General features: G+C 40.2%; 1 protein-coding gene across 2 annotated transcripts in view; it reads left to right on the plus strand.

The window, feature by feature from the left end:
• The window catches only part of bgnb (biglycan b), a 49,435-nt gene that overhangs the window by 23,017 nt on the left and 3,467 nt on the right, over nt 1–22,951 (plus strand). For both annotated transcript variants that reach the window (XM_034172539.1, XM_034172540.1), the window contains 5 exons: nt 6,624–6,736; nt 7,321–7,534; nt 9,169–9,279; nt 10,859–10,952; nt 15,212–15,350. In XM_034172539.1, the coding sequence (XP_034028430.1) occupies nt 6,624–6,736; nt 7,321–7,534; nt 9,169–9,279; nt 10,859–10,952; nt 15,212–15,350 (671 nt within the window). The remainder of the gene's footprint in view (nt 1–6,623; nt 6,737–7,320; nt 7,535–9,168; nt 9,280–10,858; nt 10,953–15,211; nt 15,351–22,951) is intronic.

Consider the following 22,951-nt stretch of genomic DNA (forward strand, 5'->3'; position numbering starts at 1 on the left):
GGGTGACTGAGAAGTTTTGATCCTGACCCAGAAAAAATTAGGGCATGGTATGCCATGTTTTGCATTCTGAGAAACCAACATTTTTCAAGAATGTGTGAAATTTTGACTCACTGAGTGTAATGTTGAGAAGATCCACGTGTTTGCTTCACGCTACCTTTTTTCTCCTCAGACAAGACAATTTATCTGCATTGTACAGTCCACCCACCTGTAAATGGGTACCAGCCTGGTATTCAGAAATAACCTATGAAGGACTTGTGTCTTGTCCGGGTGGATTTGGAGACTCTGCAGTGTCCAGGATGAGCACTGGTCCAATGAGCCTCAAAGCCCATAGAGGACTTAATGGGCTTGTCACACCTTGACGATTTAGACAGTGTATGCTGATTTATGAAAAATTTGGCGAATACGCTGTTCACGTCAAATAAGTTAGGTGTGTTGAATAATAAGGTGTGTATCTAGAGCCGGGGCCAGACAACTATCAGAAAGGGGACACAGGGATTTTCGATGGGTGGGCACTTTGACCTAGTATATTATGCATGCATGCATAGCTTAATAAGTTATTGTTGCAATGAGCCGCTTATCTTTATGCGTGGGATTACAGGGTCTGTGGCAGTGGTGGGCACAGCTAACCAAAAACTTAGCTTTGATAACCATTAATCAGATAACTGAAAAGTTATCTTTTATGACAATAAACTGATAAACTGCTAAAAAATGTATCTTTATTACAGATAACCGATAACTTTTAGTATTGATTTGGACATGGCCACATCAGATTACACTGTCAGCTTCTGATAAACCGGTTTCACTTTAAGCACCGCTGGGGCTGCTGGGTAAATTCAAAGATAACCGATAACTTTTAGTATTGATTTGGACATGGCCACATCAGATTACACTGTCAGCTTCTGATAAACCGGTTTCACTTTAAGCACCGCTGGGGCTGCTGGGTAAATTCAAGGATCACAAACACACAAGAACGCACAAAAAAATGAATGAATAAAAAAATAAAACCCCAAACACTGTCATCATCTTTCAAAAGCAGTAAAACACAGTATTAGAAGTCACAGTTTATCTTGGTATTAGATACACTGTCATTTACGAGCTAAAAGCTGCTGCTTTTTTTACACACTTTCAACCGTGTGGCTTAAACAACCGAAATATGCCCATTAATGCATTGATTTGCGGAGTAAAATACACATAGTAAATATAAATTGTTACCTGTTAGTTTCAGTGGGATTCATCTGAAAAAATAATCATTCTGAGATTATCCAACACGGTCTAAACGGTGAAGAAACATCCCTCTGTAACCAGCTGCGCTGTGAGAGCTCCTCTCTCCCACTGAGTCTTGGTGATACTGTCAGCCACAAAGAAAAAAAAAAAAAAAAAGATAAAATTAGTCTGTTTTGTTTTTGTATCGAGCGAACACTTTTTCTTCTTCTTCTTTCGAATCCAATGGCGGATGGCACTAACTTAAGGTGCATTTACCACCACCTACCGGGCCGATGAGTGATCGCTGAGATTGTACAAAACCTTAACTCCTGGCAACCATAGTCATTTCTTTAGATGTGATGAAGTAGTTCAGTGTCCTTTAAATATTTAAATGATTCGTTTTGCACGATGTGTGTTGGGTTTTGCAGCAGATTTCCAAGGGACAAGGGACGGTAACACTGTAACGTCCAAAGTGAATCTGAACTACACTAACCACAATGCTCCCTGCATCGACCGGCCAATCACATTTTGCGCTTAATGATATTGTCATCAGCATGCGACAGCCAGTCTACCATAAATAAACACACAACAGACAGACTAAAATGTTGATTTTAGGGTTTACAAACATTTTTTACCGTTAAACTTTGAAAAAAAAAAGTTATCAAACTGAAAGTTATCAGAACTAAATTTATCGGAAGATAATTGGTCCGATGATGGTTTTAAAACTTATCTGAAAAGCTAATCCGCTAGCAAAAACATTAGCTTCGATAATTATCTGCTATCAGATTAGCTGAACTGTGTCGACCATGGTCTGTGGGCATATGTGAGCGGAGCGGAAGGATTTTGGCCACAAACACACATACACACACACACGTGTACACACACACACACACACACACACACACACACACACACACACACACACACACACACACACACACACACACACACACACACACACACACACACACACACACCGTCTTGCTGTACTATCGTACTGGAGGAGTGAAGCGGTACTGGACTCAGCCACACCATGGATTGTTTTTTTGTAGCGGGTGAAAACTGACTGGAACGGGGAGCAATTATTCAATGGAACATTCTGCATTAGCTGTGTGAGCTCACACGTTCTGCCCCCCAAATGAGAGAATCATTTATGCCACATTTAATCTTAACACCCCACCCCCAAAAATAAAAAAACAGCTGACAATAAGGCAAGCTACGGTGCCACATATAACAAACACAGGTACACTTTATAAACCCAAATGAACCATGAAGCGGTTTTACCTTACGTAATGCAGTTTTGCCACTCTGCTTCAGCAAAAGTCAAGCGTACTTTCTTAGTTCTCTTCAGGCATGAAAAAAAAATCTCTTGTCTTAGCCCTCAGTTCTTTTTTAGTCATAGTCCAGCACTGTGCCCAAACCAATTTCACCTAGTTTAGTTTTGTTGGCTGGCCGGGAAGAATGAAGCCAGAACAAGCTAAAAGCTAAAAGGCTAACCTTGGTTTGGCTGTGTTTTTGTTGAATGGATGGGGCTTTTCATAACACATAGCGACTCACTTACCTTGGACGCACAGTTAGCACTGGTACCACAGTCTCTTATACAAAGAGACTGGTAGCGTGTTTTTGTAAACATGGCTGTGAGTGGTCCATCTGATACGTCGGCCACTGTTGGCTATCACGCCATGCTCTGTGATTGGCTGTGGCGTAACCACCGAAAATGTAAGTTGGTTCCACTCCTCCAGCGTCTGTGGTACCAGTGCTATGTTGTAAACAAAGGCTGCAGCCAATCAGAGAGCGGCGTGTCTCAGCCATTCAGCAAAATGTGAGAATCCTGGCTAAAAGTCACGTGACCAAATAACCCGATACAGACTCCTATGCATTAGCTGTAGGAGTGGAACCAACTTAACGCACAGTGAGCTAACGTCACCAAGCTACCAATAGCTGATACCACAACTAACATACAAATTAAATAACACATCATTTTCACGCAACAGGAGCACAGACTTCATAAATGATCTATGAGGACAATTAATCACACAGCAAGATTAAAATGCTCAGTAAGGACAGACGTGGTCGACTCACAGTAACTTATAGTAGCCACTGCTAGTGCTAGTGGTCTCTGCGCGGCTCAAGACTCAGTTGGTGTTGCGTCAACTTTGAGGTTTTTTACAAACAGTATTTTAAACACATTGAAGCTGACATTGTTCATTGATATAAATCACAATTTTAAGTTTGTCAAAATCAACATATTGCTGTGTGTTAACTTATTAAATGAATGTGATATTAATGATGTACATTAGCTGAGTGAGCCTAAAAAAATGTGCGCAGCTTGTTGCATTAAAATTTTACATTTCCCAACTTTTTTCACACAATACATGACACTGAGAACGAATACTTGTGTTTTTTAATATGACTGAACAACAGAGTAAATGAGTGGCACCTTGCATGACTTATGTAACTCTAAAGAATTAATCAAGCGTGGAATTTCTCCCTTTGGGATAATGTTGGTATATTTTCACAAGGAAAGGCATCTGTTTGAGGGATTTTGTGTTCTTGACTTTGTGTACAGATCCTGGGTGGGAAAAAAGGAGGAATGGTTGGGGAGGGGAAAAAAAGCAAGATGGAAGAAAAGAATAAAAGTTAGAGCTAAGGAATGAATGAAGAGAAAATGAATAGCTACTATTTGATAATAGATTCTTTAAATAAGGCTCTTCACAAATCAATAAAATTGCAAAATAAGCATGAAAATACAATTATCACGATGATGGTTTTAGTTGTGTTTGTACGTAGGCAATATTGTATAAATGAGTATTTATGGAGTCGCCATGCACAGTATACTTGCTATAACTAATACGCTGTCTGTATTGAGGCGTAATGGTTTTGTTGTATCATCTTCTTACAAGCGCTGTATATTTACTGTCCCCGGCTCTTCTGCAGCGGGTAAATGTGGAAGCGTATAATTTCCAAGATGTCAAGTGCTTATTTAGAACAGATGTCTTTTGGCGGTGGCGTCTGTCTCCTCTCAGCGTGGTGTCGACTATTTGCACTGAGGGCTGCCGGGGGGTTTAGAGGACGCTGTTTGTCTGTTTGTGGTGCAAACTTACAGATTTTGTGGAAGATGTGATTGAACCATTGTAGTTTGGGGGGGTTAAAGGATTTATTAGGATGTGTCTGCTGGGTTTGATGTAAGCATGTATGTTTGAAGGCTTCCAGCTGGCAGGATACAAAAGCTGCAGGTGTCGACTAGAAAGCACATAGATCTGATATCTCTGATACAGCAGCTGTCATAACTCCACTGCTGAGAAGTTATACGCTGTTATTTAGCATACTGTAGGCGCACAGAGTTATAAGCTCTGAACTGAACCATCGCTTTTCATTCACATCTTTATGGAATTTAACTGTGCTTCCTGATGGAATTATTTTATTTTATTTTTTTTGGATAAGTCCATTTGAAGAAAACTTCAGGCTGCTTGAGTTATACTGTACTTGGGCTCTGAGTGCTGTGTGGATGTGGTGACATGGAGGGTGTGGCGCAGCACAGTTAAACCCAAACCCATGTATCTAAAGTTAACTCGAGATGGACAGCTCTGGGTAGAGCCATCTGTTTCAGATGTGGTTGGTGGCAAAATGGGTCCCAGTGGGACAGCTGCTGGTCCCTCTGCAGTGGGCCGTTGCATCATGATCATGGTCCAGATGAGGTTGGGCCTGGTACGGATTCGCTTTACGTGGCATCTCTGCACTGCTCACCCCATCTAATGCACACATTCATGTGGCTGTGCGGTGTGGTCTTGTTAATCATCATTGCTTGCTATGTTAGCACATTTACTGACTCATTTTTCCAGAGAATAACGCAGGTGCAATTCTTAACACTTACATTTTAAACTCGATTGTAGCCTTAGTGAATTTATTGTTTGATAAACAACAAAGGATTATCAACATTAAAATCATTTGCAATTTCAAAAAGCATCATATGACACGACACTGGTGGTGATGTCATGAGCAAGTGTAGCTCATTGGTGGCCCGCAAGTGCAAAAGAAGACATTGTTTATGGAAACATTGGAACAAAACCAAATGTAACTACATTTCAGAAAAAAACATGAACAAAATTTAAAACAATAATGTAGAATCCTGTTTCTCAACCTGGGGTCTGAGCCCCCCCCCCCCCCCCCCAGGGAGTGCCAAAGATCACAGGGGATGCCAAGGGTTTGTCTGCTTTGAGGTTATCCAAATTCAAAATTTGCATATTAAATAAAGTCATAATAACATACTTACTTGACCATCAAAACAAATTAAAAATAGACTTTAACTTGGATGAACCAAAGAGCAAAGGGAGTGGTGGGGACATTTTTTTTAAAGAAAAAAGAGAGATAAATCACTTTATTCTTTTTTTTTTGGAGCGGGAGGGGGGTGGTATGGTCTTCCAACATTCTTAGGGAACACTCCAAGGTTGGGAACCACTGATTTAAAAGGCACTTTTAGGTTTCATCATAAGCTAAAACAGTGACATTTTGGAAAGCATGGTAAGAAAACACAAAAAGCATTTCCGCATTCCAGAAAACGTACACATGTCCACCGGGCATAGAGCGATTATGCACCAAATCTCACTGTGAGGTGTACAAAAGATATGTATTTATCCACAGTGAGACATGCTACTTACACCACTCAGAGAACTGTTTCTATGGAAGAAACCTAAATTTCTCTTACTATGTTTTCTGAAGTACTGTTCTGGTCTTGATTTGAATTTATTTACTTATTTATTTTTAGAAATGTATTATTATTATTACTATTATTTTATGGTGCAATATAATAGTTGTTGAGGTTTTGTTCAAGTGTGTTTGCCTAAGCTGTTGTGTTTTGCACTTCAGGGCTGCCTCATAACTGTCACTAAAAAAAAAAAAAAACAACATTCCCAGTTGCAACTGCAAATCCATCGCTCACACATTAACACACACAGCATGTATTTCTCTGTCTGCATGCGTCTCTGTTGTGCCTTATTTGATGCGTGATTTTGGTGATGGCATTTATGTCACATCCTTTGCAACTTTCTGACAAATGGAAACCAGATGGAAAACATCTGGCGTCCCCATCTGGTTTGAGGGAATCTGTGTTTCTCTCTGTGCGTCTGTAAGTGACTGACCACGAATGTAAAACGTGGTGCTTTGACTCCTGTGTGTGACCTCCATGGTTGTGTCTACTGTATGGCCACCTGTCATTAAAATAATAGGACAGGAACCCCAGACTGCTCATTTGCTATTGTGTGGGATTGTGTGATTGGTCTATTTTCCAAGGTCCATTTCTGACTAAGATATGCGACGACTCGAGTTTGCCCAATGAAAACATGCTGGTTTTTAGGGTGTTGGTTCACAGTCACCCACTGAAACATAATTTCCTTCTTTGTTTTCATTGGTCGCATCTACAGGTCTCACTGAGGTTCCAAAGAATATCCCACCGGACACCAAGTTTCTTGACCTGCAGAGCAACCACATCAGTGAGCTCAAAGAACACGACTTCAAAGGCCTGACAAACTTATATGTAAGAGACCAGTCACATGCACAATGCCTCTATCCATCACCAGCTCAGCAGGATGCACAATGTTGCAGCTCTGTGGGGTAAAATCTCACCACAAAAAGATGCAAAATGTGGGGGGATGGGGGAGTGCAAATCTAAACATGTGGGGTCCTTGTTCTGGGGTAGTAACACTCCTCACCACTGATCACCACTTCTATTTCCTTTGGAGTTTAGACCTTCACATCCTGTCTTTTTCTGCTCCACTTTGAATAAAATTTGAGCCCAAGGCCAAACACGTACCAGCACACCTCCTCGTTTCTCTTCTCTTCAGGCTTTTCTTGCTTTTGACCCAGATTCAAGAATGCTTACCAAAAGCAATATTGAAGCTGGCAGCATAGAATCCTCCAGACATGACATTATACAATAAGATCTCTATTGAAGCCTGTTTACTTCAGCCTTCAACTGTCTCCGTCTTTTCAGCCAGCACAGGTAGAGAATCCGTCTGCTGCAAACTTGGATCTCTTAAGGGAAATATATTCACAAGTGATGCAGACAGGAGCTCTTATTTATTGTATTTGTGGTTAAATTTGGTTTCTTCCTGTTTTTAGGGTCTGTCTCTGAGAAATAACATGATCTCCAAAGTCCACCCAAGAGCATTTGTCCCTCTGAAGCACATGCAGAAGCTGTACTTTTCCAAGAACCGACTCACAACAATCCCCAGAAACTTGCCTGCTTCTCTGGTAGAGCTGAGGATCCATGACAACCAAATCAGGAGGGTGCCAGAGGGTGTCTTCACAGGACTGGGCCACATGAACTGCATAGGTGAAACATGCCAACGAGTTGAACGAATCCAGTCTCTATTCTTGGCTGCTTAACATTTATGGGTGGCACAATACACTAGCTTCATGATACGGAATATATCACGATACAGTGATCGTGATACGATACATATCACAATACATAATTGCATTGTTGTTCACGCAAATTATGTGGAAACTGTAGCGAATGATTACCTTTAACGAAAAATTAATTCATTCATTTTTCTATACCCACTTATTCTAGTCAAGGGTCACGGGGTGGTGGGGGTACTTGGAGCCTGTCCAGCAGTCACAGGGCAATAACTGGGGTGCACCCTGGACAGGACACCAGTCTGTCGCAGGGCCACATATACCGTGCATCTGTAAAGTATTCACAGCGCTTCACTTTTCCACATTTTGTTATGTTATAGCCTTATTATTAATTTTTTTTTACTCAAAACTCTACAAACAATACCCCATAATGACAGTGTGAATTTTTAATTTTTAATTTTTGGTGGTTTTAAAAATATTTTAAAATATATTTTTCTTTCTACTTCAAGAATGAAAAAACATTCATTATTTATTTTATGTAACAGCTAAAATAGATCCTTGTCATTTGATATTTTATTAATTTATAAACAAGAGAATGGAACTTTCATTTTGGTGTGCATCACTGGCCAAATGATGTCAACAGGTTCCAAACACTCTAACACAAATTTTAAACAGCAGTCCAGTCCAATCTAAAATTGTTCTCAGTCAACTTGCAAAAACAGTCAGATAATTCAAAAATAATCCCGACAATGTAGTCCATAGCTGATGGCATGTACAGATTGCCGTCTGCTTTTCCCAATCCAGCAAAAAATTGTAACAGAACTGTGTTGAGCTCTTCATCCAACAGTGGTTCCACTTCACCTTGAGACATCCCAGCGAATACTGCAAATGCCTCCAGATGGCTTATGGCGTATTGGATTAGTTTTTTGTGTTAGAAGAATGAGCAGCATCAATAAGCTCCTGCCATATTTGTTTTTAAGCACAGTGTGCAATAGCACAAATCGGATAGTACCAAAATTGCACTCTAAATAGCACCAAAATTGCATGGTAAATGGAACACAATGGCAAATGGTACGAATAATCCATGTCATATGCAATCCAGTCTCACGACATGTCGTGATTCAGCAGCACGAAATCTACATTAATCTACTGATTCGTGATATTGTCACAAAAAGCGTCTCATTTTCTTCACGGCAGCACAAATTCATTCTAATATATTCCGTGATGGCTGCATGAAATTAAAAGTGAAGTGGGGGTGGTGGTGGTGGTGGTGGGGGGGTCGGGATGGTTATAGTTAGGGTTGGGGGAAGGAGTAGGGTTAGGTTATGGTTAAGGTTGGGGGTAGTAGTAGGGTTAGTAATAATGAGTTAAAAAATCCCCGGTCATGAAAATTTGAATAATTTTGTGACGGGGCTGGTCACGTGACATACAAACCACCAATCAAATGACAAAGATCTGCTTGGCTGCGCCTTGTTGAATGGAACATTCCATCTTTCACCTCATGAAATATTCTTACCATTGCACTCATAAACATTCATTATTTGTATAATATCGCAGATTAGAGCGAGTGTATTTGGACTTACCACGAGTGTGATCTTTATGTTACAGAAATGGGTGGGAACCCCATTCACAACAGTGGTTTTGAGCCAGGAGCCTTCAAGGGACTCAAACTCAGTTACCTGCGTATATCAGAGGCCAAACTGACTGGTGTTCCCAAAGGTAACTGCACAAAAACATCCAAAATGGACACATCCCATCATTTTAGACAGAGCTGCCTTTTTTGTGCAAGATTTTAGCTGGTGCACATTGTACTGTAAAGAATTACAACAAAACACCTGTTGGGTGGATCCCAGTATACTTACTGCATACTTTTTCACCATCATAAATTTTGAGAGAGGGTTACAATTCAGCAGTTTCAGTTGATCCTACCATTTAAACCCTGGATAAAGAATTTGGGTAATGAGGTGCCATCTGGACTAAAAGATGATGCATAGTGTGTTATTTCTTAATAATGTATTCTATTTAATGTAACTTATGGTAGAGGGAGAGTATGATCCACTGTGTTATCATGCCAACGATTCAGACATTCAAAAAGGAATTACTGCATAGCTTTACGTCTTTTTATTTTGGAAAAACTTAAATCACACAGACAGCACGAGAGTAACTACACGTAGGATTCATCATTCTCTCACATTAGATCGGGTTTGCCCATTGATGTGAAAGCCAGTTCAAAGGCTTAGAAAATCTAATTAAAAAGAAAGTGGAACTGGAAAGGATTTTTGTATTTATTGGTGCAAGGAGAGCTAGCATGGGATGGCTAAATATAAATAGATCTTGGTCTTTTTTTGAGACAGTTTATTGTGCACTAGCACACTCAAGATGAATGGCCCTTCATTAAAAAAAGGATTACTGTAATTGTAGAGTGAACATGTTCGTATTTAACCACAGAAAACGTAAATAACTGGTTTAATTCGGCTAAAGGAACACAAAGGAGACGTTAGCATGACTGGGGTTAGTCTGACTCACGCAGATATGATCTGACTCCCATTTTTCCCCTGATGAATTTAAATAGGAAAATTAACTACAGCTTATCTATTCATCAAAATAAGCCAACCCTTACCAAAAAATAGTACTGATAAGTATATAAAAAGTAAACTGGAAGTATACTTGAAACATACTTACATGTACTACTTTTTGGTAAGGGAATGCTAACTTGCTATGTTCAACATTATTGTGAGCTTGCAGCTAGCTAGGTTTTTGTCACATCATCTTAACAGAGTGGAGAAGGCCTACTCTACCTTATGTTTTTACATAAATTTAATCATTTCATTTCACATTCTCTTTATTCCACATACTCCTGTGTTTAAAAAAATACAGCACATGTTTGAAATGTACCAATTGACACTCTCCTGTCACAATTTGTGGATAAACACCTGCACCATTGGGCTCTCAGGGCTTGTATAGGACTTCTGGCTCCACTGATTGGAAGGAATTTATAAATAAACTCAAATATTTCCATAAGAGAGAAATGTTCAGAATTTTTTTTCCAATAATGTTTATAAATGCAACTGTGGAAATTGTAGAAAAAGTTGCACTGCACAAACTATTTCTTCCTTTTTATTTCTCCTCCTCCTAACTTTTATGTGTTGCACTAAGGATGGTGCCAATGTCCAGATCCAGCCTTAGTTAATTGACCATTTTAAAGAACTTCTAATTAGAGAGTGAAATTGAAGTTTAAGGCCAAATGTCACCCACAACAGACCTTTACAGCTAACAAGTTAAAGTTGGTGTCTTTCAGAGCTTCCAGACTCTCTCCACGAGCTTCATCTGGATAACAACCAGATCCAGGCTGTAGAACTCGAGGACTTGAGTCGCTACAAACATCTATACAGGTGAGATGCATACTTCAGTCTTGCAAATAATCAATGGATTTTAATTTACTTTCAACTCAGTATCTCAAACTACGAGAAAGAAGCAAGATCTCACCAGCTTAATCATTTTGTTTTACATAATTTTCAAATTAACCAGTTATTTTTTAAGCAGTGGTAGATGTTTTCAAAGATGACAGCCGAATCAAAGGATAAACTAGTGCAAAGCACGTGTAGAGTGCAATCCTCCACCAACACTAGTTTCCAATTCCACAAATTTTTACCTTGGAAATAATTTTCAAATTCAAAGTCCTGTCAGAAGTGGCTATACGAGGTCTGTGAGAAAAGTATCCGACCTTATTATTCTTTTTTAAAAAACATATGGATTTGAATCACGCGTGATTACATCAGACATGCTTGAACCCTCGTGGGCATGCAAGAGTTTTTTCACGCCTGTCGGTGACATCATTTGCCTGTGAGCACACCTTGTGGAAGGAGTGGTCCAGTCCCCTCGTCGGAATTCCTTTGTCTGAGAAGTTGCTGAGAAACTGGCGCTGTGCTTGATCAAATTTTTTCAAAAACTGTGAGGCACATCCGAGTGGACACCATTCGAGAAATTCAGCTGGTTTTCGGTGAAAATTTTAACGGCTGATGAGAGATTTTGGATTGTTTCTATCACTGTAAGGACTTCCCACGGAGCGGGACGTCGCGCAGCGCTCCGAGGCGACGTCGTCATCCTGTTTCAAGCTGAAAACCTCCAAATTTAAGCCTCTGTTGACCCAGGACGTTGTGAGAGAACAGAGAACTTTCAGAAGAGGTCGGAATCAGCAGTTTATCCGGACATTCCACTGTTAAAGGAGATTTTTTTAAAGAAAGACGTGCGGACGGATCGGCGTGTGGGCTCGCAGCCGGCGCGGTGCGCCCGCCACAGGAAAACACCTCCGTTGGAAGCCTTAAGGACAAGTTGGAACATGATTGGGAGGCAGAGCCTTCAGCTTTCAGGCTCCTCTCCTGTGGAACCAGCTCCCAATTCAGATCAGGGAGACAGACACCCTCTCTACTTTTAAGATTAGGCTTAAAACTTTCCTTTTTGCTAAAGCTTATAGTTAGAGCTGGATCAGGTGACCCTGAGCCATCCCTTAGTTATGCTGTTATAGACTTAGACTGCTGGGGGGTTCCCATGATGCACTGAGTGTTTCTTTCTCTTTTTGCTCTCTATGCACCACTCTGCATTTAATCATTAGTGAATGATCTCTGCTCCCCTCCACAGCATGTCTTTTTCCTGGTTCTCTCCCTCAGCCCCAACCAGTCCCAGCAGAAGACTGCCCCTCCCTGAGCCTGGTTCTGCTGGAGGTTTCTTCCTGTTAAAAGGGAGTTTTTCTTTCCCACTGTTGCCAAGTGCTTGCTGACAGGGGTTGTTTTGACCGTTGGGGTTTTTCTGTAATTATTGTATGGCCTTGCCTTACAATATAAGGCGCCTTGGGGCAACTGTTTGTTGTGATTTGGCGCTATATAAATAAAATTGATTGATTGAATTGACTGATTGATTGCCCTGCTGTTAAACAATTTCTCAGATACTCACTCAACTGAAAGCCACCAAAAGCCGCCTGGATTTTACAAATGGTTATCAACACGGAGGTGTTTTTCCTGTGGCGGGTGCGCCGCGCTGGCTGCGAGCCGACATGCCAATCCGTCCGCACGTCTTTCTTTAAAAAAATCTCCTTTAACAGTGGAATGTCCGGATAAACTGCTGATTCCGACCTCTTCTGAAAGTTCTCTGTTCTCTCACGACGTCCTGGGTCAACAGAGGCTTAAATTTGGAGGTTTTCAGCTTGAAACAGGATGATGACGTCACCTCGGAGCGCTGCGCGATGTCCCACTCCGTGGGAAGTCCTTACAGCGATAGAAACAATCCAAAATTTCTCATCAGCCATTAAAATTTACACCGAAAACCAGCTGAATTTCTTGAATAGTGTCCACTCGGATGTGCCTCACAGTTTTTGAAAAAATTTTGATCAAGCACAGCGCCAGTCTCTCAGCAACTTCTCAGACAATGAAAATCCGACGAGGGGGCTGGACCACTCCTTCCACCAGGCATGCTCACAGGTGAATGACGTCACCGACAGGCGTGAAAAAACTCACGCATGCGCATGAGGGTTCAAGCTTGGCTGATGTAATCACACGTGATACAAATCCATATAGTTTTAAAAAAAATAATAAAACTGTCGGTTTCTTTTCTAATAGACCTCGTACATATAGCCATTTCTAACAGAAGTGGCTAAAAAAAAAGCTAAAATATAATACAAAATATAGATCAAATAAATGTTTATTTTTGATCAAATCGATGTTAAAATCAAAATATCTGCTAAATCCACAATACGGATCAGATGCGGATCAAACTTAGTCTACTCATTGAGAGTGCCAGTTTGCACTTCATTGTCACAAACGAGAGTGATTGAGGCACTTTTGGTAGAGATATAATGCAAAATGTACATCAAATGGGCTTTTCAATATTAAATTCAAATATCCACAATCCGAATCAGATCCAGATCAAACTTTGTTAGGCAATAGTGAGCGTCTGTCTGAACCTCACTTTCAAATGTGAGAGTGATTGGGGCATGATTGTTTAACATATAATGTAAAATACACATTAAATGGGGTTTTCAATGTTAAATTCAAATGGCCACAAAATCTGCACGCACGTCTTTCATTACAAAATGTCCTTAAACAGTGGAATGTCCGCATAAAGTCCTCATGCCGGCCTCTTCTGAATCTTCTCTGTTCTCTCACGACGTCCTGGGTGAATTAAGCCTTAAATTAGGATGTTTTCAGGTCGAAACAGGCCGACGACGGCGCCTGGGAGTGCTGCGCGACGTCCCGCTCTGTGGGAAGTCCTTACAGCGACAGAAACACCCCATAATCTCTCATCAGCCGTTAAACTTTTCACCGAAAACCAGCTTAATTTCTCGAATAGTGTCCACTCGGATATTCCTCACAGGTCCAGAAAAAATGTTGATAAAGCAACGCGCGCCGTCCGCAGCGGTTATTCAGACAAAGAGATTCCGACAGGCGGGGTAGAGCACTCCTCACTCAAGGCCTGCCCACAGGCGAATGACATCACCGACGCGTGAAAAAAGTCACGCATGCGCACGAGGGTTCAAGCTTGTCTGACGTAAAAACATATGAATCAAATCCATTTATTTTTTGAAAAAAATAAAAAGGGCTGCTTTTTTCATTACAGACCTCGTAAAGGATGCCATCCTACATAACGCTCACAAATATGAAAGAAATTTGATCTTTTTTGACAAGTTATAAAATTTTTGAAAATTTGTTCAATGTTAAAGATAGGAATTTTTCCAGTTTTCCAAGATTTTTCCTGACTTTGTCCTTTGACCTTGGAAATTGAAACAGTTCTTACCTATTAGGATATGAATCTTCAGTAAAAATTTCATAATGATATATGAAAAATTGTTGGGCTCCAGGCTGTTCACAAACAAACAACAAACAGACAGAAAGACAGACAGACAGACAAACAGGGGCGAAAATACAACCTCCTCTAACTTTGTTGGTGGAGGTAATATAGCCAATTTTATATTTCACATGTATTCAGCTTCCCATTCCCAGATACATGTTTTTTTTAACCACAACACCACCACGACTATCAAATTATGGTGGTTCACCACAGTTTCTTGTACTATCATGACTTATCAAGTGTGCCCAAGGCTCACCCCAACTATCAAATTCTTTCTTAGATACAAATAAGAGAGTTGCAAAGGAAAAATGTTGGGAACCACTACTATAAACAATAGGCAAGCAATTACACTTTTATATCTGAACTATAAAGTACTCTTTATAATGTTGAAAATACACTTTCATATCTTACTATGTATATCACATTCTGACTATTAAGCTTAAAAATCACAAACAAATAAAGCACGGCTTTAGGAATTTAGAAATATCCTACAAACAAGGTTGAAGATTTTATTTCATATTTGTCAAAGGTATTAAATGGGATGACAATCAAATGAAATGAAATAATTTGCATGACATTTTTTCCCTTTTCATTTGCAAAAAAGTCATTACAAGAAAAGAATCATTCTTATTTCTCCTACTTCAATCAAAGCAGCAGTTGCTCCCTATTTATTTTTAATATGATCACTGAGGACACAAACAGACTGTTGCTACAAAAACCAAGCTATAGCCCTCCTATGATATTTATGTTCAAATAAAGTAAAATGTACTGTACCCATCATTGTTTGATGTCTGTCTTCCTGTTTTCCCAGGTTGGGCCTTGGGTTTAACCATATCCGTCACATAGAGAATGGCAGTCTGTCCTACCTCCCCCTCCTCAGAGAACTTCACCTTGACAACAACCGTCTCACTCGTGTCCCACAAGGCCTCCCAGAAATGAAATACCTACAGGTGAATATGCCGAACATGTGTAAACCATTGTTGGTTTTATCTGTTCATGACAGTATGTATCAGGGTTTACCTTTTTACAACATTAGTCATATTAAAACTTTACTAGCAGTCAAGCCTCTGAGTGCTCCACTCACCTTTGACAATTGTGTTGTATGATTTAAAAAAAGCATTTTCCACAAACAGCTGTAAAGGAAATAGATGGACATCAGTAGGACATCTATTGTCATTATTAAAGCATTCTTGCATTTTATAATTACTTACAACATTTATTTCCAGTGATATTAATGTATTAATGAATCACTGTAGCAACTATGTACCTTATGTTACCCACACACACACATATACATACATATATATATATATATATACATATATATACATATATATATATATATATATATATATCACACAGCACAATGCCACAGATGTCGCAAGTTTTGAGGGAGCGTGCAATTGGCATGCTGACAGCAGGAATGTCAACCAGAGCTGTTGCTCGTGTATTGAATGTTCATTTCTCTACCATAAGCCATCTCCAAAGGCGTTTTAGAGAATTTGGCAGTACATCCAACCAGCCTCACAACCGCAGACCACGTGTAACCACACCAGCCCAGGACCTCCACATCCAGCATGTTCACCTCCAAGATCGTCTGAGACCAGCCACTCGGACAGCTGCTGAAACAATCAGTTTGCATAACCAAAGAATTCCTGCACAAACTGTCAGAAACCGTCTCAGGGAAGCTCATCTGCATGCTCGTCGTCCTCATCGGGGTCTCGACCTGACTCCAGTGCGTCGTCGTAACCGACTTGAGTGGGCAGATGCTCACATTCGCTGGTGTTTGGCACGTTGGAGAGGTGTTCTCTTCACAGATGAATCCCGGTTCACACTGTTCAGGGCAGATGGCAGACAGCGTGTGTGGGTGAGCGGTTTTCTGATGTCAATGTTGTGGATCGAGTGGCCCATGGTGGCGGTGGGGTTATGGTATGGGCAGGCGTCTGTTATGGCCGAAGAACACAGGTGCATTTTATTGATGGCATTTTGAATGCACAGAGATACCGTGACAAGATCCTGAGGCCCATTGTTGTGCCATACATCCAAGAACATCACCTCATGTTGCAGCAGGATAATGCACGGCCCCATGTTGCAAGGATCTGTACACAATTCTTGGAAGCTGAAAATGTCCCAGTTCTTGCATGGCCGGCATACTCACCGGACATGTCACCCATTGAGCATGTTTGGGATGCTCTGGACCGGCGTATACGAAAGCGTGTACCAGTTGCTGCCAATATTCAGCAACTTCGCACAGCCATTGAAGAGGAGTGGACCAACATTCCACAGGCCACAATTGACAACCTGATCAACTCTATGCGAAGGAGGTGTGTTGCACTGCATGAGGCAAATGGTGGTCACACCAGATACTGACTGGTATCCCCCCCCAATAAAACAAAACTGCACCTTTCAGAGTGGCCTTTTATTGTGGACAGTCTAAGGCACACCTGTGCACTAATCATGGTGTCTAATCAGCATCTTGATATGGCACATCTGTGAGGTGGGATGGATTATCTCAGCAAAGGAGAAGTGCTCACTATCACAGATTTAGACTGGTTTGTGAACAATATTTGAGGGAAATGGTGATATTGTGTATGTGGAAAAAGATTTAGACCTTTGAGTTCATCTCATACAAAATGGGAGCAAAACCAAAAGTCTTGCGTTTACATTTTTGTTGAGTGTGTGTGTGTGTATATATATATATATATATATATATATATATATATATATATATATATATATATATATATATATATATATATATATATATAAACTGTGTCACGAAAAGCGGGTGATTTTCGTGACAGGCGCATGAAAAAAAAAACGTTTGAGTTAATAGGATTAATAAATGGAATAGTTTTGACTGTGCTGAATGCTTGGTCTCCAAATTAAATGTCAAACAAGCTCAACATCCATTGGATGTGTCAACACGTAACATGATAACTAAGCATGACACATGGTCCAAACTATTCCTTTGTAAAACTTTCTTAACTCAATTAATAATTTGCATCCCTTTTTATCAAAATTGGGGCAACTTTTACTTTTTACCCCTGTACAAACTGAAACTGAGCTTTGTCACCATTTTTCCTGTTTTTACCCCATAACTCCATAACATTCAGTCATAGATAGTCCAAATTATACCTTTTTGGAATCGTTATGATCAAGCAAATAATGTGATATAGTTTTCAGTATGATTAGAGCATGATTTAATTTTGACCCCTGTGTAATTCTCAACTGATCTCTACTTGGCTGCCTACTGAAAATTCGGGTGGCTAATCGGTTATTTCAAAATAGAAATGTCTAAGGAGTATTTGTGCCGAATTTGATGCTTGTATCACAATTTGCAAGATTGTTTCAGTTATCTGCTGCACTAACTGGGGTTCTCAACACTGAGGCACTGAGAAACACGAAATATGGCCACAGTGTTGCAGCTGACACTCTCACAATACAAGTGATTCTCATCTTCTGTCTCTCTCAGGCTGGTCTCCCATTGCCGATTTTTTTTTTCCCTTGATTGACGTTGCGATTCCAAATACTAAATAATTAGGTCTGAGTGTCCACAACACCGGTCTACAGCTGTGTGTCACAGAAGTATCAACAGATCACTGCTGATTAAAGGTGGCAGTGAATGCAACACCATGTGACTCATAACGGTGTGTCTGTGGTTATAACAACTGATTTTTTTTTTTCTCTGAAGAGTGCAGCAGTATATTATATTTCCAGAGGGGATTTAAAGATGCCAGGAAATTTTTAGGCTTTCAACTGCACACACGCTGCTGCGCATTGTGGCCTGGCACCATTAAAATAACTGAGCTGCCCAATCCACATCCAAAAGGACATTATTTTTTACAAGAAGCACTGACGAAATAATAACAATGCCATCTATAAAAGCGCCATCTGTACAAATAAAATAGACACATGGTGTGTGCGGTCTGGCGTTCTGTTGAGCTGTGCTCCCTATCGAGATGTGCTCCCTTTGGAATATTTGGAATGTCTTAATATGTCCTTCACATTTTGTCTGCTGTCCTAAGATACATTCCCTTTGAAATCGTAATATCATAATAGTGTATCAAAAGATGGTCCCCATGTTCCAACAGTCCACATGGAGTGAGCAGAAGTGTGTTTTTACTGGGAGCATTATTTGATAGGGGGATATCGGTCTATCAAAATATGCTGCCTTTGAAATCATATGTAAAAATATGAGTATCAAAACATGCCCCCCATGTTCTGACAGCACACACGCCCTTGTTTGTAATTTAAATAAATTAAACTCATGATACGTTTGGGTTAAAACTTTATTGCTATAAAACTGGAATTGGTATCTACAATTACCACAAGCATTTTTGTTGTAGGGTACCATGAATTGATGGACTCCACTGTCCAGCTACACTCAAAAAAACTGATGCATTGGATCAACTCAATTCAATTGTGTGCAGGATTTCCATCTAGTAAATATATGTTGCCCTAACTCAAATAAATCACATCCATGAAAGATAATTTAATTTAATTTAGTTGGGACTACATATATTTATTAGATGGAAATCCTGAAATCCTATTTGTTTGAGTGATTCACTCAAAAAACTGACTCATTGGCTTGGATTCCATTCCATTATCTTGCATTGATGTGTTTTATTTGAGTTGGAGCTACATATAGATGGAAATCATGCACATAATTGAATTGAGTTCACCCAAAGAGCCATTTTTTGAGTGTACTTATTGGTGGTACCGTAGCATTTTTTGATAATCCAGTACAAATTGCATGACCACCAGTATTGGTCTGCAACAAATACAGCATACAGCCCATAAACAAACCTCCATGGTGCTTTTGCCAGAGCAATGAGCAGAGCTGTGCACCTTGGCACATTGCTGCCATGCGTCTGGCCGAATCTCCCCTCATTCCCCCATCATTCTATGACATGATCTGATTGGGTATCCAATTATTTTTGAAGTCACTATATTAACCAGTGGAGTGACAGAAATTGTCAATGGGACACTGGCTTTTGGAACTGCTTGTTTGACAAAAAGTAATTTCAGCAATATCTAGGAACTTTCTGAAAAGACCTATTACCAGACAAATAGTCATTACCTTAGGTCACTAGTTAGCATCCAAGTCTCACATCCCAATCCGATCTCATGCCAGTTTCATGATGGCATCAAGAAATGTGAATGAATCTATTAGTTCATGAAAAATATGTGACAGTATCACAAAATTTAGGGTGATGGGGGCATTTGGGGTTATGGTTAGGGTTAAAATTAGTCAGCAATAGACTGTTGCCACAGTTACTTTGAAACGGTACTTTTTTAGTTACTTGATATATTTACTTTATTAGCAGTTGCTGGCAACTTGTAATTAATAAATAATGTAACTAATAAAGTAACTATTAATCTAACTTGATTACTTTTAAGATTAAGTAATCAGCAAAGTAACTAATCAGAAAAGTAATAGTTACTTTGCTGAGTACTTAATCTTAAAAATAACCAAGTTAGATTACTAGTTACAACCCCAATTCCAATGAAGTTGGGACGTTGTGTAAAATGTAAATAAAAACAGAATACAATGATTTGCAAATCCTCTTCAACCTATATTCAACTGAACACACCACAAAGACAAGATATTTAATGTTCAAACTGATAAACTTTATTGTTTTTGTGCAAATATTTGCTCATTTTGAAATGGATGCCTGCAACACATTTCAAAAAAGCTGGGACAGTGCGATGTTTACCACTGTGTTACATCATCTTTCCTTCTAACAACTCTCAATAAGTGTTTGGGAACTGAGGACACTAATTGTTGAAGCTTTGGAGGTGGAATTCTTTCTCATTCTTACTTTATGTATGACTTCTGTTGTTCAACAGTCCGGGGTCTCCGTTGTCGTATTTTGTGCTTCATAATGCGCCACACATTTTCAATGGGCGACAGGTCTGGACTGCAGGCAGGCCAGTCTAGTACCCGCACTCTTTTACTACAAAGCCACGCTGTTGTAGCACGTGCAGAATGTGGCTTGGCATGACCTTGCTGAAATAAGCAGGGACGTCCCTGAAAAAGACACTGCTTGGATGGCAGCATGTGTTGCTCCAAAACCTGGATGTACCTTTCAGCATTGATGGTGCCATCACAGATGCATAAGTTGTCCATGCCATGAGCACTAACACACCCCCATACCATCACAGATGCTGGCTTTTGAACTTTGCGCTGGTAATCTGGATGGTCTTTTTCCTCTTTTGTCCAGAGGACACAACATCCATGATTTCCAAAAACAATTTGAAATGTGGACTCATCAGACTACAGCACACTTTTCCACTTTGTGTCTGTTCATTTCAAATGAGCTCGGGCCCAGAGAAGGCGGTGGCGTTTCTGGATGTTGTTGATGTATGGCTTTCGCTTTGCATGGTAGAGTTTTAATTTGCACTTGTAGATGTAGCGACAAACTGTGTTAACTGACAAAGGTTTCTGAAGTGTTCCTGAGCCCACACGGTAAAATCCTTTACACAGTGATGTTGGTTTTTAATGCAGTGCCGCCTGAGGGATCGAAGGTCACGGTCATTCATTGTTGGTTTTCGGCCTTGCTGCTTACGTATAGAAAGTTCTCCAGATTCTCTGAATTTTCTGATTATATTATGGACTGTAGATGATGGAATCCCTAAATTCCTTGCAATTGAATGTTAAGAAACATTGTTCTTAAACTGCTGAACTATTTTTTCCATGCAGTTGTTCACAAAGTGGTGATCCTGGCCCCATCTTTGCTTGTGAATGGCTGAGCCTTTTGGGGGGGATGCTCCTTTTATACCCAATCATGACACTCCCCTGTTTCCAATTAACCTGTTCACCTGTGGAATGATCCAAACAGGTGTTCTTTGAGCAGTCATCAACTTTCCCAGTCTTTTGTTGCCCCTGTCCCATGCTGAGCAAATATTTGCACAAAAACAAAAACATTTATCAGTTTGAACATTAAATAGCTTGTCTTTATGATGTATTCAATTGAATATAGATTGACGAGGATTTGTAAATCATTGTATTCTGTTTTTATTTACATTTCACACGTCACAACGTCATTGGAATTGGGGTTGTACTTTATTAGTTAGGGCCCTGTCCCACTGGCGTTTAGGAGGATTTGCGTATGGATTGCGCACAAAATTGACCCATATTCGCCAAACATCCGCAATATCCGTGTAACATGCCTGTATGAGTTGGCCGTCATCAGAACACGTCCGTGATCATCCACAGAGGCATGCATGTCCGCAGCCAGGATTTTTGAGCTGTTCAACAATCTGACTGTGGATGACATCCGCCTTACATACTCCATATATACTCAGTTCATACACAATACATACTCACTGTATGCGCTGTATATCTGCCGTTAGCCACTGATATCTGCAACTGATGGGGATTTGCGGCTTGGCAGTGGACTGGGACAGTGTGTAAAACAGATATATATTGTGTCCATCATGTCCAAATCACAAACTAAAATATGTTGTAGCGAATGCATACAAATTGGCCACGAATAAAGCGTTTTTATTACATCTGCTGTGCAGCTGATTTGCGGACAATCTGTGAATGCATAACAAACACGTCACGTAAACCCAAAGTATTATATGTGGCAGAAAGCGACATACCTGCCAGTCAGTGCCGGTCCGGCTGTGTAGCTCCACAAACTCACTCAAAAAACAAAACAAAACAAAAAGCACCGTCTCACACCCCAAGCGGCTTCCCCCCTCCCGCTCCCCAAACTCATGAACAGTTAACCCTCACATGACAACACTCTGTGATCAACTTGTAAAGTCCAGCAAATGCTCCAGAGGCTGTATTGTTGGTATGAATAGTGATGCCGACGGCCCGAGTGCGCTTCTTTTATGACCGCAATGCAGATTACAGACTGCAATGCAACACGTGCGCGATGCATTCATAATACACCCGTAATACTGCCGTGATAATCTCAATGTGTCGGATCAGTTTCCTCACTACATGCGTTATATAACCGTGACTGTTCATCATATATTCGCTATATATTATTAATATATCTGTAATTCATACCGGGACATTTGTCATTTTTGGCCATTTTTGTTGCGGATGACAATGAACGCCCGCAATTTGTATACTCAATTCATGTGCAGTTAATCAGGGCAGGGCCCTTACATTCAGCAGCTGCTGACAAGTTGTTCAGAGTTGCTAATGAAGTAACTGTAAAATGTAACTGGATAAAGTAATTAATAAAGTAACTGTGGCAACACTGGCGACAGGTGACCGCATCACAAAAATGTAATACATTTTGTGGCAGTAACATAAAACAAACAAACAAACAATAAAAACAAAACAAAAACATGAGACTGGGCTGCACCACCAAGCATTAAGACATGAAGACATGTTTTCATTCATTCATTCATTCAAGCACCAGGGCTCTAGAGATTTTTGTCCTGACATGCGAACTATGAACTAATTTTTCACAAGAGGACTCAGACTCATCAAAGCACCCACAAGGTTGATTGCTAATCATGTTTTAATAAGACTAGATTGCAAAGAGGGCAATCTGTCCTTTTTACACAATGCTAAACTTGC

Source organism: Thalassophryne amazonica, chromosome 6 (genome assembly GCF_902500255.1).
Source record: "Thalassophryne amazonica chromosome 6, fThaAma1.1, whole genome shotgun sequence".
NCBI classification, from domain to species: Eukaryota; Metazoa; Chordata; class Actinopteri; order Batrachoidiformes; family Batrachoididae; genus Thalassophryne; species Thalassophryne amazonica.